Here is a 26,836-nt window from a genome sequence, read left to right as displayed (position 1 = left end):
TATCACACTGGGGACAGGAGAGAGCAGGATATCACACTGGGGAAAGGAGAGAGCAAGATTATTAAACTGGGGACAGGATAGAGCAGGGTTATCACACGGGGGACACGAGAGAGCAGGATTATCACACTGGGGACCGGAGAGAGCAGAATATCACACTGGGGATAGGAGAGAGCAGGATCATCACACTGGGGACAGGAGAGAGCAGGGTTATCACACTGGGGACGAGAGAGCAGGGTTATCACACTGAAGACAGGAGAGAGCAGGATTATCACACTGGGGACTGGAGAGAGCAGGATTATCACACTGAGTACATGAGAGAGCAGGATTATCACACTGGGGATAGGAAAGAGCTGCATCATCAAACTGGGAACAGGAGAGAGCAGGATATCACACTGGGGAAAGGAGAGAGCAAGATTATCAAACTAGGCACAGGAGAGATCAGGAATATCACACTGGGGATAGAAAAGAGCAGCATCATCAACCAGGTAACAGGAAAAAGCAGGATTATCACACTGAGGACATGAGAGAGCAGGATTATCACACTGGGGACAGGAGAGAGCAGGATATCACACTGGGGAAAGGAGAGAGCAAGATTATCAAACTGGGGACAGGATAGCGCAGGGTTATCACACTGGGGACACGAGAGAGCAGGATTATCACACTGGGGACCGGAGAGAGTAGAATTATCACGTGGGGATAGGAGAGAGCAGAATTATCAACAACGTGGCATGGAGAGAGCAGGATTATCACACTGGGGACCGGAGACAGCAGCATCATCAACCAGGGGACAGAAGAGAGCAGGAGTATCACACTGGGGACAGGAGAGAGGAGGATATCACACTGGGGACAGGAGAGAGCAGGATCATCACACTGGGGACAGGAGGGAGCAGGATTATCACACTGCGGACAGGAGAGAGCAGGGTTTTCACACTGGGGCAGGAGAGAGCAGGGTTATTACACTGAAGACAGGAGAGAGTAGGGTTTTCACACTGGGGACAGGAGAGAGCAGGATAATACACTGGGGACAGGAGACAGCAGGATTATCACACTGAGGACAGGAGAGAGCAGGTTTATCACACTGGGGATAGGAGAGAGCAGCATTCACACACTGAGGATAGAAGAGAGCAGGATTATCAGACTGAGGAAAGGACAGAGCAGGATTATCACACTGGGGACAGGATAGAGCAGGGTTATGACACTGAGGACATGAGAGAGCAGGATTATCACACTCGGGACCGGAGAGAGCAGGATTATCACACTGAGGACATGAGAGAGCAGGATTATCACGTGAGGACAGGAGAGAGCAGGATTATCACACTGGGGACCGGAGAGAGCAGAATTATCACGTGAGGACAGGAGAGAGCAGGATTATCACACTGGGGACGGGAGGGAGCAGAATTATCACAACGTGGCTAGGAGAGAGCAGGATTATCACACTGTGGACCGGAGACAGCAGCATCATCAACCAGGGGACAGAAGAGAGCAGGATTATCACACTGGGGACAGGAGAGAGGCGGATATCACACTGGGGACAGGAGAGAGCAGGATTATCACATTGGCGACAGGAGAGAGCAGGATTATCACACTGGGGACAGGAGAGAGCAGGATTATCACACTGCGGACAGGAGAGAGCAATATTAACACACTGAGGTTAGAAGAGAGCAGGATTATCACACTGGGGACCGGAGAGAGCAGAATATCACACTGGGGATATGAGAGAGCAGAATCATCACACTGAAGACAGGAGAGAGCAGGATTATCACACTGGGGCAGGATAGAGCAGTGTTATCACACTGAGGACACGAGAGAGCAGGATTATCACACTGGGGACCGGAGAGAGCAGGATTATCACGTGAGGACAGGAGAGAGCAGGATTGTCACACTGGGGACCGGAGAGAGCAGAATTATCACGTGGGGACAGGAGACAGCAGAATTATCACAACGTGGCTTGGAGAGAGCAGGATTATCACACTGGGGACAGGAGAGAGCAGCATTAACACACTGAGGATAGAAGAGAGCAGGATTATCACACTGGGGACAGGAGAGAGCAGCATTAACACACTGAGGATGGAAGAGAGCAGGATTATCACACTGAAGACAGGAGTGAGCAGCGTTTATCACACTGGGCACAGGAGAGAGCAGGATATTACACTGGGGACAGGAGACAGCAGGATTATCACACTGAGGACAGGAGAGAGCAGGATTATCACACTGGGGACAGGAGAGAGCAGCATTAACACACTGAGGATAGAAGAGAGCAGGATTATCACACTGAGGAAAGGAGAGAGCAGGATTATCACACTGGGGACAGGATAGAGCAGGGTTATCACACTGAGGACACGAGAGAGCAGGATTATCACACTGAGGACCGGCGAGAGCAGGATTATCACACTGGGGACCGGAGAGAGCAGGATTATCACGTGAGGACAGGAGAGAGCAGGATTGTCACACTGGGGACCGGAGAGAGCAGAATTATCACGTGGGGACAAGAGAGAGCAGAATTATCACAATGTGGCTAGGAGAGAGCAGGATTATCACACTGGGGACCGGAGACAGCAGCATCATCAACCAGGGGACAGAAGAGAGTAGGATTATCACACTGGGGACAGAGAGAGGCGGATATCACACTGAGGACAGGAGAGAGCAGGATCATCACACTGGGTACAGGAGAGAGCAGGATTATCACACTGGGGACTGGAGAGAGAAGGGTTATCACACTGGGGACAGGAAAGATCAGGATTATCACCCTGGGGACAGGAGAGAGTAGGATTATCACACTGGGGACAGGATAGAGCACGGTTATCACACTGGGGACCGGAGAGAGCAGGATTATCACGTGAGGACATGAGAGAGCAGGATTATCACACTGGGGACAGGAGAGAGCAGAATAATCGCGTGGGGACAGGAGAGAGCAGAATTATCACAACGTGGCTAGGAGAGAGCAGGAGTATCACACTGGGGACCGGAGACAGCAGCATCATCAACTAGAGGACAGAAGAGAGCAGGATTATCACACTGGGGACATGAGAGAGGCGAATATCACACTAGGGACAGGAGAGAGCAGGATTATCACACTGGCGACAGGAGAGAGCGGAATATCACACTGGGGCAGGAGTGGGAAGGGTTATCACAATGAAGACAGGAGAGAGCAGGATTATCACACTGGGGACAGGAGAGAGCAGGAATATCACACTGCGGACAGGAGAGAGCAACATTAACACACTGAGGATAGAAGAGAGCAGAATATCACACTGGTGATAGGAGAGAGCAGGATCATCACACTGGGGACAGGAGAGAGCAGGATCATCACACTGGGGACAGGAGAGAGCAGGGTTATCACACTGGGGACGAGAGAGCAGGGTTATCACACTGAAGACAGGAGAGAGCAGGGTTATCACACTGGGGACACAAGAGAGCAGGATTATCACACTGGGGACCGGAGAGAGCAGGATTATCACGTGAGGACAGCAGAGAGCAGGATTATTACACTGGGGTTGGAGAGTGCAGAATTATCACGTGGGGATAGGAGAGAGCAGAATTATCAACAACGTGGCTAGGAGAGAGCAGGATTATCACACTGGGGACAGGAGAGAGGCGGATATCACACTGGGGACAGGAGAGAGCAGGATCATCACACTGGGGACAGGAGAGAGCAGGATTATCACACTGGGGACAGGAGAGAGCCGGGTTATCACACTGGGGACAGGAGAGAGCAGGGTTATTACACTGAAGACAGGAGAGAGTACGGTTGTCACACTGGGGACAGGAGAGAGCAGGATATTACACTGGGGACAGGAGACAGCAGGATTATCACACTGAGGACAGGAGAGAGCAGGATTATCACACTGGGGATAGGAGGGAGCAGCATTAACACACTGAGGATAGAAGAGAGCAGGATTATCAGACTGAGGAAAGGACAGAGCAGGATTATCACACTGGGGACAGGATAGTGCAGGGTTATCACACTGAGGACACGAGAGAGCAGGATTATCACACTCGGGCCCGGAGAGAGCAGGATTATCACACTGGGGACAGGAGAGAGCAGGATTATCACGTGAGGACAGGAGAGAGCAGGATTATCACACGGGGGACCGGAGGGAGCAGAATTATCATGTGGGGACAGGAGAGAGCAGAATTATCGCAACGTGGCTAGGAGAGAGCAGGATTATCAAACTGGGGACCGGAGACAGCAGCTTCATCAACCAAGGGACAGAAGAGAGCAGGCTTAACACACTGGGGACAGGAGAGAGCAGGATTATCACACTGGGGACAGGAGAGAGCAGGATTATCACACTGATTACATGAGAGAGCAGGATTATCACACTGGGGTTTGGAAAGAGCAGCATCATCAACCAGGGAACAGGACAGAGCAGGATTATCACACTGAGGATAGGAGAGAGCAGGATATCACACTGGGGAATGGAGAGAGCAAGATTATCAAACTGGGGACGGGATAGAGCCGTGTTATCACACTGAGGACACGAGAGAGCAGGATTATCACACTGGGGACCGGAGAGAGCAGGATTATCACATGAGGACAGGAGAGAGCAGGATTGTCACACTGGGGACCGGAGAGAGCAGAATTATCACGTGGGGACAGGAGAGAGCAGCATCATCAACCAGGGGACAGAAGAGAGTAGGATTATCACACTGGGGACTGGAGAGAGAAGGATTATCACACTTGGGACAGGAGAGATCAGGATTATCACACTGGGGACAGGAGAGAGTAGGATTATCACACTGGGGACAGGATAGAGCACGGTTATCACACTGGGGACCGGAGAGAGCAGGATTATCACGTGAGGACATGAGAGAGCAGGATTATCACACTGGGGACAGGAGGGAGCAGAATTATCGCTTGGGGACAGCAGAGAGCAGAATTACCACAACGTGGCTAGGAGAGAGCAGGAGTATCACACTGTGGACCGGAGACAGCAGCATCATCAACTAGAGGACAGAAGAGAGCAGGATTATCACACTGGGGACATGAGAGAGGCGAATATCACACTAGGGACAGGAGAGAGCAGGATTATCACACTGGCGACAGGAGAGAGCGGAATATCACACTGGGGCAGGAGTGGGAAGGGTTATCACAATGAAGACAGGAGAGAGCCGGATTATCACACTGGGGACTCGAGAGAGCAGGATTATCACACTGCGGACAGAAGAGAGCAACATTAACACACTGAGGATTGAAGAGAGCAGGATTATCACACTGGGGACAGGAGAGAGCAGAATATCACACTGGGGATAGGAGAGAGCAGGATCATCACACTGGGGACAGGAGAGAGCAGGGTTATCACACTGGGGACGAGAGAGCAGGGTTATCACACTGAAGACAGGAGAGAGCAGGATTATCACACTGGGGACAGGAGAGAGCAGGATTATCACACTGAGTACATGAGAGAGCAGGATTATCACACTGGGGATAGGAAAGAGCTGCATCATCAAACTGGGAACAGGACAGAGCAGGATATCACACTGGGGAAAGGAGAGAGCAAGATTATCAAACTGGGCACAGGAGAGATCAGGAATATCACACTGGGGATAGAAAAGAGCAGCATCATCAACCAGGTAACAGGAAAGAGCAGGATTATCACACTGAGGACAGGAGAGAGCAGGATTATCACACTGGGGACAGGAGAGAGCAGGATATCACACTGGGGAAAGGAGAGAGCAAGATTATCAAACTGGGGACAGGATAGAGCAGGGTTATCACACTGGGGACACGAGAGAGCAGGATTATCACACTGGGGACTGGAGAGAGCAGAATTATCACGTGGGGATAGGAGAGGGAAGGGTTATCACAATGAAGACAGGAGAGAGCAGGATTATCACACTGGGGACAGGAGAGAGCAGGAATATCACACTGCGGACAGGAGAGAGCAATATTAACACACTGAGGTTAGAAGAGAGCAGGATTATCACACTGGGGACCGGAGAGAGCAGAATATCACACTGGGGATAGGAGAGAGCAGAATCATCACACTGAAGACAGGAGAGAGCAGGATTATCACACTGGGGACAGGAGAGAGCAGGATTATCACACTGGGGATAGGAAAGAGCAGCATCATCAACCAGGGAACAGGAAAGAGCAGGATTATCACACTGAGGATAGGAGAGAGCAGGATTATCACACCGAGGAAAGGAGAGTGCCGGATATCACACTGTGGAAAGGAGAGAGCAAGATTATCAAACTGGGGCAGGATAGAGCAGTGTTATCACACTGAGGACACGAGAGAGCAGGATTATCACTCTGGGGACCGGAGAGAGCAGGATTATCACGTGAGGACAGGAGAGAGCAGGATTGTCACTCTGGGGACCGGAGAGAGCAGAATTATCACGCGGGGACAGGAGACCACAGAATTATCACAACGTGGCTTGGAGAGAGCAGGATTATCACACTGGGGACAGGAGAGAGCAGCATTAACACACTGAGGATAGAAGAGAGCAGGATTATCACACTGGGGACAGGAGAGAGCAGCATTAACACACTGAGGATGGAAGAGAGCAGGATTATCACACTGAAGACAGGAGTGAGCAGCGTTTATCACACTGGGCACAGGAGAGAGCAGGATATTACACTGGGGACAGGAGACAGCAGGATTATCACACTGAGGACAGGAGAGAGCAGGATTATCACACTGGAGACAGGAGAGAGCAGGATTATCACGTGAGGACAGGAGAGAGTAGGATTATCACACTGGGGACGGGAGGGAGCAGAATTATCACAACGTGGCTAGGAGAGAGCAGGATTATCACACTGGGGACCGGAGACAGCAGCATCATCAACCAGGGGACAGAAGAGAGCAGGATTATCACACTGGGGACAGGAGAGAGGCTGATGTCACACTGGGGACAGGAGAGAGCAGGATTATCACACTGGCGACAGGAGAGAGCGGAATATCACACTGGGGACAGGAGTGGGAAGGGTTATCACAATGAAAACAGGAGAGAGCAGGATTATCACACTGCGGACAGGAGAGAGCAACATTAACACACTGAGGATAGAAGAGAGCAGGATTATCGCACTGGGGAAAGGAGAGAGCAGGATCATCACACTGAGGACAGGAGAGAGCAGGGTTATCACACTGGGGACAGGAGAGAGCAGGGTTATCACACTGAAGACAGGAGAGAGCAGGATTATCACACTGGGGACCGGAGAGAGCAGAATTATCACGTGAGGACAGGAGAGAGTAGGATCATCACACTGGGGACGGGAGGGAGCAGAATTATCACATTGGGGACAGGAGGGAGCAGGGTTATCACACTGGGGACAGGAGAGAGCAGGGTTATTACACTGAAGACAGGAGAGAGTAGGGTTGTCACACTGGGGACAGGAGAGAGCAGGATATTACACTGGGGACAGGAGAGAGCAACATTAACACACTGAGGATAGAAGAGAGCAGGATCATCACACTGGGGACAGGAGAGAGCAGGGTTATCACACTGGGGACGAGAGAGCAGGGTTATCACACTGAAGACAGGAGAGAGCAGGATTATCATACTGGGGACAGGAGAGAGCAGGAATATCACACTAGGGACCGGAGAGAGCAGGATTATCACGTGAGGACAGGAGAGAGCAGGATTGTCACACTGGGGACCGGAGAGAGCAGAATTATCACGTGGGGACAGGAGACAGTAGGATTATCACACTGGGGACGGGAGGGAGCAGAATTATCACAATGTGGCTAGGAGAGAGCAGGATTATCACACTGGGGACCGGAGACAGCAGCATCATCAACCAGGGGACAGAAGAGAGTAGGATTATCACACTGGGGACCGGAGAGAGCAGGATATCACACTGGGGACAGGAGGGAGCAGGATCATCACACTGGGGACAGGAGAGAGCAGGATTATCACACTGGGGACTGGAGAGAGAAGGGTTATCACACTGGGGACAGGAGAGAGTAGGAGTATCACACTGGGGACAGGATAGAGCCCGGTTATCACACTGGGGACCGGAGAGAGCAGGATTATCACGTGAGGACAGGAGAGAGCAGGATTATCACACTGGGGACGGTAGAGAGCAGAATTATCGCGTGGGGACAGGAGAGAGCAGAATTATCACAACGTGGCTAGGAGAGAGCAGGAGTATCACACTGGGGACCGGAGACAGCAGCATCATCAACTAGAGGACAGAAGAGAGCAGGTTTATCACACTGGGGACATGAGAGAGGCGAGTATCACACTAGGGACAGGAGATAGCAGGATTATCACACTGGCGACAGGAGAGAGCGGAATATCACACTGGGGACAGGAGAGAGCAACATTTACACACTGAGGATAGAAGAGCGCAGGATTATCACACTGGGGACTCGAGAGAGCAGAATATCACACTGGGGATAGGAGATAGCAGGATCATCACACTGGGAACAGGAGAGAGCAGGGTTATCACACTGGGGACGAGAGAGCAGGGTTATCACACTGAAGACAGGAGAGAGCAGGAATATCACACTGGGGAGAGTAAAGAGCAGGATCATCAACCAGGGAACAGGAAAGAGCAGGATTATCACACTGAGGACAGGAGAGAGCAGGATTATCACACTGGGGACAGGAGAGAGCAGGAATATCACACTGGGGATAGAAAAGAGCAGCATCATCAACCAGGGAGCAGGATTATCAAACTGAGGACAGGAGAGAGCAGGATTATCACACTGGGGACAGGAGAGAGCAGGATATCGCACTGGGGAAAGGAGAGAGCAAGATTATCAAACTGGGGACAGGATAGAGCAGGGTTATCACACTGGGGACATGAGAGAGCAGGATTATCACACTGGGGTCCGGAGAGAGCAGGATTATCACATGAGGACAGCAGAGAGCAGGATTATTACACTGGGGACAGGAGAGAGCAGAATTATCACGTGGGGATAAGAGAGAGCAGAATTATCAACAACGTGGCTAGGAGAGAGCAGGATTATCACACTGGGGACCGGAGACAGCAGCATCATCAACCAGGGGACAGAAGAGAGCAGGGTTATCACACTGGGGACAGGAGAGAGGAGGATATCACACTGGGGACACGAGAGAGCAGGATCATCACACTGGGGACGGGAGAGAGCAGGAATATCACACTGGGGACAGGAGCGAGCAGGGTTATCACACTGAAGACAGGAGAGAGTAGGGTTGTCACACTGGGGACAGGAGAGAGCAGGATATTACCCTGGGGACAGGAGACAGCAGGATTATCACACTGAGGACAGGAGAGAGCAGGATTATCACACTGGGGATCGGAGAGAGCAGCATTAACACACTGAGGATAGAAGAGAGCAGGATTATCAGACTGAGGAAAGGACAGAGCAGGATTATCACACTGGGGACAGGATAGAGCAGGGTTATCACACTGAGGACACGAGAGACTAGGATTATCACACTCGGGACCGGAAGGAGCAGAATTATCACGTGGGGACAGGAGAGAGCAGAATTATCGCCATGTGGCTAGGAGAGAGCAGGATTATCACACTGGGGACCGGAGACTGCAGCTTCATCAACCATGGGACAGAAGAGAGCAGGATTATCACACTGGCGACAGGAGAGAGCAGGAATATCACACTGGGGACAGGAGAGGGAAGGGTTATCACACTGGGGACAGGAGAGAGCAGGATTATCACACTGGGGACAGGAGAGAGCAGGATATCACACTGGGGAAAGGAGAGAGCAAGATTATCAAACTGGGGACAGGATAGAGCAGGGTTATCACACTGGGGACACGAGAGAGCAGGATTATCACACTGGGGACTGGAGAGAGCAGAATTATCACGTGGGGATAGGAGAGGGAAGGGTCATCACAATGAAGACAGGAGAGAGCAGGATTATCACACTGGGGACAGGAGAGAGCAGGAATATCACACTGCGGACAGGAGAGAGCAATATTAACACACTGAGGTTAGAAGAGAGCAGGATTATCACACTGGGGACCAGAGAGAGCAGAATATCACACTGGGGATAGGAGAGAGCAGAATCATCACACTGAAGACAGGAGAGAGCAGGATTATCACACTGGGGACAGGAGAGAGCAGGATTATCACACTGGGGATAGGAAAGAGCAGCATCATCAACCAGGGAACAGGAAAGAGCAGGATTATCACACTGAGGATAGGAGAGAGCAGGATTATCACACCGAGGAAAGGAGAGTGCCGGATATCACACTGTGGAAAGGAGAGAGCAAGATTATCAAACTGGGGCAGGATAGAGCAGTGTTATCACACTGAGGACACGAGAGAGCAGGATTATCACACTGGGGACCGGAGAGAGCAGGATTATCACGTGAGGACAGGAGAGAGCAGGATTGTCACTCTGGGGACCGGAGAGAGCAGAATTATCACGTGGGGACAGGAGACCACAGAATTATCACAACGTGGCTTGGAGAGAGCAGGATTATCACACTGGGGACAGGAGAGAGCAGCATTAACACACTGAGGATAGAAGAGAGCAGGATTATCACACTGGGGACAGGAGAGAGCAGGATTATCACACTGCGGACAGGGGAGAGCAATATTAACACACTGAGGAGCGAAGAGAGCAGGATTATCAGACTGGGGACAGGAAAGAGCAGAATATCACACTGGGGATAGGAGAGAGCAAAATCATCACACTGGGGACAGGAGAGAGCAGGGTTATCACAGTGGGGACAGGAGAGAGCAGGGTTATCACACTGAAGACAGGAGAGAGCCGGATTATCACACGGGGGACCGGAGAGAGCAGAATTATCACGTGAGGACAGGAGAGAGCAGGATTATCACACTGGGGACGGGAGGGAGCAGAATTATCACAACGTGGCTAGGAGAGAGCAGGATTATCACACTGGGGACCGGAGACAGCAGCATCATCAACCAGGGGACAGAAGAGAGCAGGATTATCACACTGGGGACAGGAGAGAGGCGGATATCACACTGGGGACAGGAGAGAGCAGGATTATCACACTGGCGACAGGAGAGAGCGGAATATCACACTGGGGACAGGAGTGGGAAGGGTTATCACAATGAAAACAGGAGAGAGCAGGATTATCACACTGCGGACAGGAGAGAGCAACATTAACACACTGAGGATAGAAGAGAGCAGGATTATCACACTGGGGAAAGGAGAGAGCAGGATCATCACACTGAGGACAGGAGAGAGCAGGGTTATCACACTGGGGACAGGAGAGAGCAGGGTTATCACACTGAAGACAGGAGAGAGCAGGATTATCACACTGGGGACCGGAGAGAGCAGAATTATCACGTGAGGACAGGAGAGAGTAGGATCATCACACTGGGGACGGGAGGGAGCAGAATTATCACATTGGGGACAGGAGGGAGCAGGGTTATCACACTGGGGACAGGAGAGAGCAGGGTTATTACACTGAAGACAGGAGAGAGTAGGGTTGTCACACTGGGGACAGGAGAGTGCAGGATATTACACTGGGGACAGGAGAGAGCAACATTAACACACTGAGGATAGAAGAGAGCAGGATCATCACACTGGGGACAGGAGAGAGCAGGGTTATCACACTGGGGACGAGAGAGCAGGGTTATCACACTGAAGACAGGAGAGAGCAGGATTATCATACTGGGGACAGGAGAGAGCAGGAATATCACACTAGGGACCGGAGAGAGCAGGATTATCACGTGAGGACAGGAGAGAGCAGGATTGTCACACTGGGGACCGGAGAGAGCAGAATTATCACGTGGGGACAGGAGACAGTAGGATTATCACACTGGGGACGGGAGGGAGCAGAATTATCACAATGTGGCTAGGAGAGAGCAGGATTATCACACTGGGGACCGGAGACAGCAGCATCATCAACCAGGGGACAGAAGAGAGTAGGATTATCACAATGGGGACCGGAGAGAGCAGGATATCACACTGGGGACAGGAGGGAGCAGGATCATCACACTGGGGACAGGAGAGAGCAGGATTATCACACTGGGGACTGGAGAGAGAAGGGTTATCACACTGGGGACAGGAGAGAGTAGGAGTATCACACTGGGGACAGGATAGAGCCCGGTTATCACACTGGGGACCGGAGAGAGCAGGATTATCACGTGAGGACAGGAGAGAGCAGGATTATCACACTGGGGACGGTAGAGAGCAGAATTATCGCGTGGGGACAGGAGAGAGCAGAATTATCACAACGTGGCTAGGAGAGAGCAGGAGTATCACACTGGGGACCGGAGACAGCAGCATCATCAACTAGAGGACAGAAGAGAGCAGGTTTATCACACTGGGGACATGAGAGAGGCGAGTATCACACTAGGGACAGGAGATAGCAGGATTATCACACTGGCGATAGGAGAGAGCGGAATATCACACTGGGGACAGGAGAGAGCAACATTTACACACTGAGGATAGAAGAGCGCAGGATTATCACACTGGGGACTCGAGAGAGCAGAATATCACACTGGGGATAGGAGATAGCAGGATCATCACACTGGGAACAGGAGAGAGCAGGGTTATCACACTGGGGACGAGAGAGCAGGGTTATCACACTGAAGACAGGAGAGAGCAGGAATATCACACTGGGGATAGTAAAGAGCAGGATCATCAACCAGGGAACAGGAAAGAGCAGGATTATCACACTGAGGACAGGAGAGAGCAGGATTATCACACTGGGGACAGGAGAGAGCAGGAATATCACACTGGGGATAGAAAAGAGCAGCATCATCAACCAGGGAGCAGGATTATCAAACTGAGGACAGGAGAGAGCAGGATTATCACACTGGGGACAGGAGAGAGCAGGATATCGCACTGGGGAAAGGAGAGAGCAAGATTATCAAACTGGGGACAGGATAGAGCAGGGTTATCACACTGGGGACATGAGAGAGCAGGATTATCACACTGGGGTCCGGAGAGAGCAGGATTATCACATGAGGACAGCAGAGAGCAGGATTATTACACTGGGGACAGGAGAGAGCAGAATTATCACGTGGGGATAAGAGAGAGCAGAATTATCAACAACGTGGCTAGGAGAGAGCAGGATTATCACACTGGGGACCGGAGACAGCAGCATCATCAACCAGGGGACAGAAGAGAGCAGGGTTATCACACTGGGGACAGGAGAGAGGAGGATATCACACTGGGGACACGAGAGAGCAGGGTTATCACACTGAGGACAGGAGAGAGTAGGGTTGTCACACTGGGGACAGGAGAGAGCAGGATATTACCCTGGGGACAGGAGACAGCAGGATTATCACACTGAGGACAGGAGAGAGCAGGATTATCACACTGGGGATCGGAGAGAGCAGCATTAACACACTGAGGATAGAAGAGAGCAGGATTATCAGACTGAGGAAAGGACAGAGCAGGATTATCACACTGGGGACAGGATAGAGCAGGGTTATCACACTGAGGACACGAGAGACTAGGATTATCACACTCGGGACCGGAAGGAGCAGAATTATCACGTGGGGACAGGAGAGAGCAGAATTATCGCCATGTGGCTAGGAGAGAGCAGGATTATCACACTGGGGACCGGAGACTGCAGCTTCATCAACCATGGGACAGAAGAGAGCAGGATTATCACACTGGCGACAGGAGAGAGCAGGAATATCACACTGGGGACAGGAGAGGGAAGGGTTATCACACTGGGGACAGGAGAGAGCAGGATTATCACACTGGGGACAGGAGAGAGCAGGATATCACACTGGGGAAAGGAGAGAGCAAGATTATCAAACTGGGGACAGGATAGAGCAGGGTTATCACACTGGGGACACGAGAGAGCAGGATTATCACACTGGGGACTGGAGAGAGCAGAATTATCACGTGGGGATAGGAGAGGGAAGGGTTATCACAATGAAGACAGGAGAGAGCAGGATTATCACACTGGGGACAGGAGAGAGCAGGAATATCACACTGCGGACAGGAGAGAGCAATATTAACACACTGAGGTTAGAAGAGAGCAGGATTATCACACTGCGGACCGGAGAGAGCAGAATATCACACTGGGGATAGGAGAGAGCAGAATCATCACACTGAAGACAGGAGAGAGCAGGATTATCACACTGGGGACAGGAGAGAGCAGGATTATCACACTGGGGATAGGAAAGAGCAGCATCATCAACCAGGGAACAGGAAAGAGCAGGATTATCACACTGAGGATAGGAGAGAGCAGGATTATCACACCGAGGAAAGGAGAGTGCCGGATATCACACTGTGGAAAGGAGAGAGCAAGATTATCAAACTGGGGCAGGATAGAGCAGTGTTATCACACTGAGGACACGAGAGAGCAGGATTATCACACTGGGGACCGGAGAGAGCAGGATTATCACGTGAGGACAGGAGAGAGCAGGATTGTCACTCTGGGGACCGGAGAGAGCAGAATTATCACGTGGGGACAGGAGACCACAGAATTATCACAACGTGGCTTGGAGAGAGCAGGATTATCACACTGGGGACAGGAGAGAGCAGCATTAACACACTGAGGATAGAAGAGAGCAGGATTATCACACTGGGGACAGGAGAGAGCAGCATTAACACACTGAGGATGGAAGAGAGCAGGATTATCACACTGAAGACAGGAGTGAGCAGCGTTTATCACACTGGGGACAGGAGAGAGCAGGGTTATCACACTGGGGACGAGAGAGCAGGGTTATCAAACTGAAGACAGGAGAGAGCAGGATTATCACACTGGGGACAGGAGAGAGCAGGAATATCACACTGGGGATAGAAAAGAGCAGCATCAACAACCAGGGAACAGGAAAGAGCAGGATTATCACACTGAGGACAGGAGAGAGCAGGGTATCACACTGGGGACAGGAGAGAGCGGGATATCACTCTGGGGAAAGGAGAGAGCAAGATTATCAAACTGGGGACAGGATAGAGCAGGGTTATCACACTGGGGACACAAGAGAGCAGGATTATCGCACTGGGGACCGGAGAGAGCAGGATTATCACACTGGGGATAGGAGGGAGCAGTATTAACACACTGAGGATAGAAGAGAGCAGGATTATCAGACTGAGGAAAGGACAGAGCAGGATTATCACACTGGGGACAGGATAGAGCAGGGTTATCACACTGAGGACACGAGAGGGCAGGATTATCACACTCGGGCCCGGAGAGAGCAGGATTATCACACTGGGGACAGGAGAGAGCAGGATTATCACGTGAGGACAGGAGAGAGCAGGATTATCACACGGGGGACCGGAGGGAGCAGAATTATCATGTGGGGACAGGAGAGAGCAGAATTATCGCAACGTGGCTCGGAGAGAGCAGGATTATCAAACTGGGGACCGGAGACAGCAGCTTCATCAACCATGGGACAGAAGAGAGCAGGATTAACACACTGGGGACAGGAGAGAGGTGGATATCACACTGGGGACAGGAGAGAGCATGATTATCACACTGGCGACAGGAGAGAGCAGGAATATCACACTGGGGACAGGAGAGGGCAGGGATATCACACTGAAGACAGGAGAGAGCAGGATTATCACACTGGGGACAGGAGAGAGCAGGATTATCACACTGCAGACTGGAGAGAGCAACATTAACACACTGAGGATAGAAGAGAGTAGGATCATCACAGTGGGGACATTAGAGTGCAGGGTTATTACACTGGGGACAGGAGAGAGCAGGGTTATCACAATGAAGACAGGAGAGAGCAGGATTATCACACTGGAGACCGGAGAGAGCAGGATTATCACGTGAGGACAGGAGAGAGTAGGATTATCACACTGGGGACGGGAGGGAGCAGAATTATCACAACGTGGCTAGGAGAGAGCAGGATTATCACACTGGGGACCGGAGACAGCAGCATCATCAACCAGGGGACAGAAGAGAGCAGGATTATCACACTGGGGACAGGAGAGAGCGGAATATCACACTGGGGACAGGAGTGGGAAGGGTTATCACAATGAAAACAGGAGAGAGCAGGATTATCACACTGCGGACAGGAGAGAGCAACATTAACACACTGAGGATAGAAGAGAGCAGGATTATCACACTGGGGAAAGGAGAGAGCAGGATCATCACACTGAGGACAGGAGAGAGCAGGGTTATCACACTGGGGACAGGAGAGAGCAGGGTTATCACACTGAAGACAGGAGAGAGTAGGGTTGTCACACTGGGGACAGGAGAGAGCAGGATATTACACTGGGGACAGGAGAGAGCAACATTAACACACTGAGGATAGAAGAGAGCAGGATTATCACACTGGGGACAGGAGAGAGCAGAATATCACACTGGGGATAGGAGAGAGCAGGATCATCACACTGGGGACAGGAGAGAGCAGGGTTATCACACTGGGGACGAGAGAGCAGGGTTATCACACTGAAGACAGGAGAGAGCAGGATTATCATACTGGGGACAGGAGAGAGCAGGAATATCACACTAGGGACCGGAGAGAGCAGGATTATCACGTGAGGACAGGAGAGAGCAGGATTGTCACACTGGGGACCGGAGAGAGCAGAATTATCACGTGGGGACAGGAGAGAGCAGAATTATCACAATGTGGCTAGGAGAGAGCAGGATTATCACACTGGGGACCAGAGACAGCAGCATCATCAACCAGGGGACAGAAGAGAGTAGGATTATCACACTGGGGACCGGAGAGAGCAGGATATCACACTGGGGACAGGAGGGAGCAGGATCATCACACTGGGGACAGGAGAGAGCAGGATTATCACACTGGGGACTGGAGAGAGAAGGGTTATCACACTGGGGACAGGAGAGAGTAGGAGTATCACACTGGGGACAGGATAGAGCCCGGTTATCACACTGGGGACCGGAGAGAGCAGGATTATCACGTGAGGACAGGAGAGAGCAGGATTATCACACTGGGGACGGTAGGGAGCAGAATTATCGCGTGGGGACAGGAGAGAGCAGAATTATTACAACGTGGCTAGGAGAGAGCAGGAGTATCACACTGGGGACCGGAGACAGCAGCATCATCAACTAGAGGACAGAAGAGAGCAGGTTTATCACACTGGGGACATGAGAGAGGCGAGTATCACACTAGGGACAGGAGATAGCAGGATTATCACACTGGCGACAGGAGAGAGCGGAATATCACACTGGGGACAGGAGAGAGCAACATTTACACACTGAGGATAGAAGAGCGCAGGATTATCACACTGGGGACTCGAGAGAGCAGAATATCACACTGGGGATAGGAGATAGCAGGATCATCACACTGGGAACAGGAGAGAGCAGGGTTATCACACTGGGGACGAGAGAGCAGGGTTATCACACTGAAGACAGGAGAGAGCAGGAATATCACACTGGGGATAGTAAAGAGCAGGATCATCAACCAGGGAACAGGAAAGAGCAGGATTATCACACTGAGGACAGGAGAGAGGAGGATATCACACTGGGGACAGGAGGGAGCAGGATCATCACACTGGGGACAGGAGAGGGCAGGATTATCACACTGGGGACTGGAGAAAGACGGGTTATCACACTGAAAACAGGAGAGATCAGGATTAGCACACTGGGGACAGGAGAGAGCAGTATATCAGAATGGGGACAGGAGAGAGCAGGATTATCACACTGGTGACAGGAGAGAGCAGGATTATCACACTGGGTACTGGGGAGAGCAGCATTAACACACTGAGCATAGATGAGAGCAGCATTATCACACTGGGGACAGGAGAGAGCAGAATATCTCCTTGAAGACAGGAGAGAGCAGGATCATCACACTGGGGACAGGAGAAAGCAGGATTATCACACTGGGCACAATAGAGAGCAGCATTAACACACTGGGGACAGGAAAGAGCAGGGTTATCACACTGAGGATAGGAGAGAGCAGGATTATCGCACTGGGGACAGGAGAGAGCAGCATTAATACACTGAGGATAGAAGAGAGCAGGATTATCACACTGGGGACAGGAGAGAGCAGGGTTATCACACTGGGGACGAGAGAGCAGGATCATGACACTGGGGACAGGAGAGAGCAGGATCATCACACTGGGGACAGGAGAGAGCAGGATTAACACACTGAGGATAGAAGAGAGCAGGATTATCGCACTGAATAATGGAGAGAGCAGGATTATCACACTGGGGACAGCAGAGAGCAGGGTTATCACACTGAGGAAAGGAGAGAGCAGGATGATCACACTGGGTCAGGATAGAGCAGGATTATCACAAGGTGGATAGGAGAGAGCAGGATTATCACACCGGGGATAGGAGAGAATAGTATTATTAAACTGGGGACAGGAGAAGGAGGATTATCACACTGGGGACAGGAGGGAACAGGATTATCACACTGGCGACCGGGGAGAGCAGCATCATCAACCAGGGGACAGAAGAGAGCAGGATTATCACACTGTGGGCAGGAGGGGTCCACATTAACACACTGAGGACAGGAGAGAGCAGCAGCATCACACTGGGGACAGGAGAGAGCAGGATTATCACACTGAGTACCGGAGAGAGCAGGATTATCACACTGGGGGCACGAGAGAGCAGGATTATCACACTGAGTACAGGAGAGAGCAGGATTATCATACTGGGGATAGGAAAGAGCAGCATCATCAACCGGGGGACAGGAAATAGCAGGATTATCACACTGAGATAGGAGAGAGCAGGATTATCACAGTGGGGATAGGAGAGAGCAGGATTATCACACCGTGGATAGGAGAGAGGAGGATTATCAAACTGAGGACAGGAGAAGGAGGATTATCACACTGGGGACAGGAGAGAGGAGAATTATCAAACTGGGGACAGGAGAAGGAGGATTATCACACTGGGGACAGAATAGGCAGGATTATCACACTGGGGACAGGAGAGAGGAGAATTATCAAACTGGGGACAGAAGAGGCAGGATTTTCATACTGGGGACGGGAGAGAGGAGAATTATCAAACTGGGGATAGGAGAGAGGAGGATTATCACACTGGGGACAGGAGAGGGCAGCATCATCACACTGGTGGTAGTGGGTGGGTCTTGGAGACGTGGAGATGAAGGAAATAGGTGGAAATTACTGACAAAATGAAGAGCGGTGTGAGTCCCAATATGTCTCAAAGTGTAAAAGAACTGCCTGCTATGGAACTGACCAGCCATCTTGGGTTCAACCCCCACTGTCCTGTCTCACCTGTGTCATATCCGCTCCAACTGGGCCTTATTTTTCATAGAAGAAAGATTAGCCAGGGTTGCTGCTCTTGATTGCTGTACTGTGCTCATTCCTGGTGGGTATGGGTGTTGAGCAAGGTCGGGGCTGTGCTCAGCTCTGATGCCACCCAAGCTCAATTAGCTACTGTAGAAATAGGTAGGGATTGGCAGGTGGTGAGTGATTGTACTGGGCAACTCATTCATTCTGGCATCGTGACCAGCATTATAACACTTTTTGGAGAAAAACGGACAAAATGGACTGAAGGACCAATCAGTGGTTTTTAAAATTGCACGTCTACTTCTGCTCCTTTGTACCTGCGTGACCTGGGACATACTTAACGAGACTTCAGATAATCACGTGGTCTTCTCTTCATCATCACAGGAGAGATATAACTGATTTAAAGGAAGAGATAGCAGAGGAGCGGACCAAACGGAATGCGCTGCAGGTAAACCTCTGCAAGAGTTATTATCTCTGAATTATTATAAGAATATGATAAGGTAGGTACAGTAGAGAGAAACTATTCTAATGGGGGAGTCTAAAACAAGGGGCACAACCTTCAAATTAGAGCTAGTTTGTTCAAGAGTCATGTCAAGGAGCATCTACCCGGCTATGTGGAAAATTGCCCAGGTATGTCCTGTACACAAAAAGCAGGACAAATCCAACCTGGCCAATTACCATCCCATCAGATAAAAACAAAAAACTGTGGATGCTGGAAATCCAAAACAAAAACAGAATTACCTGGAAAAACTCAGCAGGTCTGGCAGCATCGGCAGAGAAGAAAAGAGTTGACAGAACTGACGAAGGGTCATGAGGACTCGAAACGTCAACTCTTTTCTTCTCCGCCGATGCTGCCAGACCTGCTGAGTTTTTCCAGATAATTCTGTTTTTGTTTTACCATCCCATCAGTCTACTCTCCATTATCAGTAAAGTAATGGGAGGAGTCATCAACAGTGCTATCAAGCGGCACTTGCTTAGCAATAACCTGCTCACTGATGCCCAGTTTGGGTTCCGCCAGGGCCACTCAGCTGCTGACCTCGTTACAGCTTTGGGTCAAACATGGACAAAAGAGCTGAACTCCAGAGGTGAGGTGAGAGTGACTGCCCTTGACATCAAGGCTGCATTTGACCAAGTGTGGTATCAAGGAGCCCTAGCAAAACTGGAGTCAATGGGAATTGGGGGAAAAACCTCGGCTGGCTGGAGTCACACAAAGGAAGATGATTGTGGTTGTTGGAGGCCACTCATCTCAGCTTCATGACATCACTGTGGAAGTTCTTCAGGGTAGTGTCATAGGCCCAACCATCTTCAGCTATTTCATCAATAACCTTCCTTCCATCATAACATCAGAAGTGGTCTGTCCCCAAGCATGACCCAGACCTCCCTGTCGCTTGCCATTTCAACACTCTACCCTGCTCTCATGCCCACATGTCCGTCCTTGGCCTACTGCAATGTTCCAGTGAAGCTCAATGCAAACTGGAGGAACAGCACCTCATCTTCCGACTGGGCACTTTACAACCTTCCGGACTGAATATTAAGTTCAACAACTTTAGATCATGAACTCTCTCCTCCATCCCCACCCCCTTTCCGATCCCCCTTTTTTTCAATGATTTATATAGATTTTTCTTTTCCTACCTATTTCCATTATTTTTAAATGTATTTCCATCTATTGTGTTATCTCTACCTTTTAGCCTACTTCGATCCCTTCCTGCCACCCCACCCCCAACTAGGGCTATCCGTACCTTGCTTGTCCTGCTTTCTACCCTTAATGTCACCTATTAGCACATTCCTTAGATAAAATCACCACCTTCAACACCTCTTTGTCCTTTTGTCTATGACATCTTTTGGCTATCGCCACCTTTCACTGGCCCTTTATCCTGCTCTACTGGTCCCACACACCACCCCCCCCGCCCTTAAACCAGCTTATATTTCACCTCTTTTCTATTTTTCCTTAGTTCTGTTGAAGAGTTATACGGACTTGAAACGTTAACTGTGTTCCTCTTCGCAGATGCTGTCAGACCTGCTGAGTTTTTCCAGGTATTTTTATTTTTGTTTTGGATTTCCAACATCCGCAGTTTTTTGCTTCTCTCAGAAGTGGGGATGTTCGCTGATGATTGCACAATGTTCAGCACCATTCACAATTCCTCAGATACTGAAACAGTTCATGTCCAAATGCAGCAAGACCTGGACAATATCCAGGCTTGGGCTGATAAGTGGCAAGTAGCACTCGTGCCACTCAAGTACCAGGAAATCTCCATCTCCAAAAAGCGGGAATCTAACCATCACGTTTGACATTCAAGGGCATTACCCACAGTTGATTCCCACACTATCAACATCCTGGGAGTTACCGTTGACCAGAAACTGATCTGGACTAGCCATATAACTACTGTAGCTACAAGGTCAGATCAGAGGTTAGGAATCCCGTGGCGAGTAACTCACCTCCTGACTCCCCAAAGCCTGTCCACCATCTACAAGGCACAAGTTAGGAATGTGTTGGGATACTCTCCACTTACCTGGATGAGTGCAGCTCCAAGAACACTCGAGAAGCTTGACACCATCCAGGATAAAGCAGCCCACTTGATTGGCACCTCATCCGCAAACATTCACTCCCACCATCACCGACGCATAGTGGCAGCAGTGTGTACCATCTACAAGATGCACAGCAGGAACTCACCAAGGCTCCTTTGAGAGCACCTTTCAAACCTACGACCACTACCATCTAGAAGGACAAGGGCAGCAGATAGATAGGAACACCACCATCTCCAAGTTCCCCTCCTAGTCACTCATCATCCTGACTTGGAAATATATCCCCGTTCCTTCACTGTTGCTGGGTCAATATCCTGGAACTGTCTTCCTAATAGCACTGTGGGTGTACCTACACCACATGGGTTCAAGAAGGCAGCTCACCACCACCTTATCAAGAGCAATTAGTGACGGGCAATAAATGCCGGCTTAGCCAGGGATACCCGCACCCCATAAACAAATAAAAAAAAACTCCATGCAACAGCTAGTGGAAATCTGGAACACTCTTCCTTAAAAAACTGTTGAGGCTGGGAGATCAATTGAAAATTTCAAAACTGAGCTTGATAGATATTTGTTGGATAAGGATACGAGTCATGAAACCAAGAAGGGTGGATGAATGTAAGTAACAGACCAGCCATGATCTAATTGAATGGCGGAACAAGCTGGATAAGAAAATAAGAAATAGTAGCAGGAGGAGGCCATCTGCTGTTCAATGAGATCATGGCTGATCTGAGTGTGTCTAACTCTGCCTTGAAACTATTCAATGACCCAGCCTCCACTACTCTCTGGGGTAGAGGTTTCCCAAGACTAATAACGTCCTGAAAGAAGAAATTGCTCCTCATCTCTGCCTTAAATGGGAGACCACTTATTTTGAAACTGCCCCCTAGTTCTAGATTACCTCATGAGGGGAAACATCCCCTCAGCATCTACGCTGCCAAGCCCCCTCAGAATCTTATACATTTCAATAAGATCACCTCTCATTCTTCTAAACTCCAATGATTATAGGCCCAGCCTGCTTAACCATTCCTCATAAGTCAACCCCTTCATCCCAGGAGTCAGCCTAGTGAAGCTTCTCTGAACTGCATCCAAGGCAGGTATTTCCCTCCTTAAATATGGAGACCAAAGCTGTACTCCATACTCTAGGGATTTCTGATCCCGTCCACTGACAGGATCTTCTTGTCCCGCTGAAGTCAATGGCCTTTTGGCTGGTTCGCTGCATCCGCAGTGTCAGAACCCACTACACTGGGCCGGAAAATCCTGGCCTAGGTATGGTTTCACCAATGCCTTATACAGTTGTAACAAGACTTCCCTACTTTTATACTCCATCATCTTTGCAATAAAGGCCAACATTCCATTTGCCTTCCTAATCACTTAGAACCATAGAACCATAGAACACATAGCACAGAAAACAGGCCATTCGGCCCTGCTGAAATATTATTCTGCTAGTCCCATTGACCTGCATCTAGTATATAACCCTCCAGACCTCTCCATCCATGTAGGTACAAGCAGAGCCAGATACCTCTGCACTGCAGCCTTCTGCAGTCTGTCTCCATTTAAGTAAGCCTCTGCTAAATGGCTTAATGTTCCTATGCTCACGGAAGACATCATTATCAATTCATAAAATAATTTGTCATAATTTATTATTTTGTGAACTGCATGTGAATTCTTTGGAAATTTTCCTTTGTAAGTTGCTATAGTTGCTCCCTGCAGCTCCCCCCTCCTCAACAAAACCCCCAACATCCCTTCTGGCAGCCCACTCCCATTGATGCTCTAAGGTGCAGTACAGACAGATGTGGTGACACCGCTTGGCTGTGATGCTGTCTGGTGAGTTTGAGCAGAGCCAGAAGGGATTTCACTTTGCAGGTGGACTCCTCAGTTCAACCGGACCTGGCCTGAGTAGAACCCCAAGAGAAAACTGCCCTCTGCAATCACCCACCAGCCTGTAGACATACTCTCAGATTGATTGCGATGTAGCAGCTGTGGCCTAGGAAAAAACTTTGTCCCTGGCAGTTTACTGGAGAATCTCTGAGAGACAGAAGCTGGGCAGCCCTGGATTATGCTCCAACCTCAACCCAAATCAGAAATTCAGCTCTACTGTCCACCTGAGCAAACAGTCAGGGCTTCTGGTTAATATTTCCTCTGTATCATCTGACATAAAAACACTCCCTCAGCAGTGCACTCAAGTGTTAAACTTAGATCAGATGCTCAAGCAGAGGGTACAGTAGTGTAGTGGTTATGTTGCTGGACTAGTAATCCATAGAAAATAAGTTTGAATCTCATGGAATCTTGAGAATTTGAATTAAAAAGACATTCTGGAAAGAAAAAAGTCAGTATCTGTAAAAGTGACCATGAAGCTGTCAGATCATTGCAAAAACCCAACAGGTTCAGTCAGGTCCTTTTGGGAAAGAAACCTGCTGCCATTTGATGTGGCGTTCCTCTGAATTTAATAGGATTGTTATTTAAAACAGATTAAGGCTCCATCAGGTTCTGATAATTCTTGCAGTGTCGTTGTAGAGCCTGCTAGTGGCGCTGCTGAACATCTGCTGCAGACTGGACAAAGCCAGCAGCAGTCTCTGTGGGGGTATGAGTGAGTTTCCTGTTAAAAGGAGCAGTTCCTTATCACTAAAGGAAAATGGGAGGGAGGGAAGGAGTCACTTGCTGAAGACTATTGTCTTTTGCCAGGTAGTCTCGGGAGCATAGCCTGTATCTACCCTGTGAGTAACAGAACACCAAGGATCAATAAATTCCAACAAAAAATCCAAATGAGAAGCATTTTTAAATATGATTTGATCATTTAAAAAAGTTTTGTTGCAGGTGGAAGTCGAGAAACTGAAAAAATCCCTAATGAACCTATGAAAGCACTAAGTTCGAACTTTCTCTCCTACCCCTTAATTCCTGGCCCCAGTCTGTGGCCCACCCTCTGTGAAGATAAAATTCAAACAGACATTGTCCTGATCTCGGATCAGTTTGGAGTTTTACAAATTTAAAGCTGATTCCTGACACCGTAGGATTGTTACGGGTTTTGTTCAGTGTGCGTCGTACATGCCGACGGTGGAGGTCCAAGGATTCTCAGGGATCCTGTATCAGCGGTCGAGACGCGGAGTCAGCCAGACAGAAACCCATCAGCTTCAAATAAAGAACTTGAATTTATTTAGTGCTTGTCATGACCTCTGGACATTCCCAAGTACTTTTCAGCTAACGAAAGTGTAGTCACTTTTGTAATGTAAACCCAAGATGGCTGCTGGATGAAAGATCTTGCAAGAGTTTCCTTCCACAGCAAGAATGGCAGATTCCACTTCTCAGCCCAAGCAAATCGCACCATTCTCTTTGAGCACTCAAAATTCCTAGAACTCCAGTCATCTGTTCAGATTGACCGCTGCTCAATAGCACATTGTGGGCTTAGGCTCAGGCACTGAGGCCTTGTTGCTGAAGCCTTGGCATCTCCACATGGCTGAACATGGAAAAACTAGGGGTTGGGTCTCTGCCAGGCTTCCTAACTGAGACCAGGAAAGGCACCACACAAATATAGGTTATTTTTGCACAGATTGTTCCAATCCTCTATCCCACTGATCTGTCAGCATTGCCACGTCGCCTTGGCATTGAACCTGTCGAGCATGGGCTTTTGGTCAGGAGTCAGATCGGAGCCCCTGCTGTATTGTTTCTAGTTGCTCCGGTGTCTGCAACCCTTTTGCGCTTCATCCAACCAACAGCTTCACTAAACCATGGAGCAGGAAGCTCGAATGCCTATTTTTTAAAGGAGCTCTGGCAGGGTTGGTGGCAGGGGCGATGGTAACATTACCCCTACAAATTGTATGCAACAGAAATCAAACTTTCCAGAACACAAGATGTAATTCCGTGGCCCTAGCAGGGGTTGCAAATGACAGGTAAGAGACAGTACTACCCGAGAACATAGCAACAAGGTTGGTGTCTGGAGGATTGCATGACACAAGAAGCAGATTGACAACACACAGGATATCTCCCCTGAATGAGGCACAACTCTTAAATTGTTGAAAATAATTTGAATGATGTCCAATTCTTTGACATATGCAAAACGTTAGAAATAATTAAAAGATGACCTTCCGTCTTCCAAGCAATGTCAGGCCTGGAATTTTAAAATGAGGACCCCCAAGTAGTTCAGTATACTATAATATTCAGAGTATATCAGTGTAGTGAAATATGTTATTATTAAATATAGAAACAGAAAATAGAATTTTACAGCACAGAAGGAGGCCTTTCGGCCTATTGTGCCTGTGAGAGCTCTTTGATGGAGCAATCTAATTAGTCTCACTCCCTCACATTTTCACTATAGCTGTGCAAAACCCTCTGCTTCAGGTATGGCTGAAAAGGAACCCTAATACTTTAAAAACCTCAGCAGCAACTTTTTTTGGCAATTCCTATAGCTAAAAAAAGGCCTCAATTTAGCCTAAGCTACAGCATATAACCCTTGTTGAAAAAAAGCAATTATGGTGGATATATTTTAAAATGAAGTTTTAAGGAATTGGAGGAAGCAAAGCCTCTGTAAAAATAGGATGTGGGATCAAATGCCTTCACTAAGGTTCCCAGATCCACTGATGTGAACGTAGGCTGGAGGAGAGCCACCTCGAGGTTGCCAGGGGCAACGGCATGCCGGGAATATGGCCGGGAGGAGGCTCAGTTCCAACCCGGCTGCTTCCAATTATGGGAACGAGGAAGCTGGGAATTTTTAATTCCAAGAATAGTCGACTGCAGCTTTTTAAAACAAAAAATCAAATAGCTTTGCGTAAACAGGAAATTCCCCACACTGCACCCCTCCTCCCCAAAAGAATAAATATTCCGCGTTGTGTTGTCTTGAATATACGAGCAGAGTTTCTGGCTAACTTTGAAAAATCAGGATTAAACTAGTTAGGACTGATTAAAAGATCAGTGAAGTCAAATGGTCCTAGCTGCATTAGAACTTAGCACAGTGCTTTATGACCACTCAATTAAGACCAGTTTTCAGGTGACCTACAGTTTACCAACATGCTGACACGGATTCCCTGGCCTTTTATTCACACCTGCTCCCTTCTCTGAAAGGTGGTCTCTTGGGAAATCTCAAAATCCTTTTCTGCGCACACGTACAGCATAACGGCACAAAAAGCAAAAAACCGCCGATGCTGGAAATCTGAACTAAGGACACAAAATCTTATCATGGAGGTAACGCAACATCTTGCAAAGTCTCATAAATAACAAGTGTGAGATGAATGACCCATTAGTTGTTCTTTTTGATGGTGCTGACTGGCTACAGTGTGAGGAGGATTCCTCTGTTCCTGATTTGGAATTGAAC

General features: G+C 49.4%; 1 protein-coding gene across 5 annotated transcripts in view; it reads left to right on the top strand.

The window, feature by feature from the left end:
- sh3d21 (SH3 domain containing 21) overlaps window positions 1-24,684 on the top strand; it is a 135,045-nt gene extending 110,361 nt beyond the window's left edge. For all 5 annotated transcript variants that reach the window (XM_041213141.1, XM_041213139.1, XM_041213138.1 and 2 more), the window contains 2 exons: window positions 19,399-19,462; window positions 24,349-24,684. In XM_041213141.1, the coding sequence (XP_041069075.1) occupies window positions 19,399-19,462; window positions 24,349-24,390 (106 nt within the window). In that variant the 3' untranslated portion in view covers window positions 24,391-24,684. The remainder of the gene's footprint in view (window positions 1-19,398; window positions 19,463-24,348) is intronic.
- The last annotated feature ends 2,152 nt before the right edge of the window (window positions 24,685-26,836 follow it).

Source organism: Carcharodon carcharias, chromosome 19 (genome assembly GCF_017639515.1).
Source record: "Carcharodon carcharias isolate sCarCar2 chromosome 19, sCarCar2.pri, whole genome shotgun sequence".
In the NCBI taxonomy this organism is placed as follows: domain Eukaryota; kingdom Metazoa; phylum Chordata; class Chondrichthyes; order Lamniformes; family Lamnidae; genus Carcharodon; species Carcharodon carcharias.
This window is presented reverse-complemented; position numbering and strand designations above follow the sequence as displayed.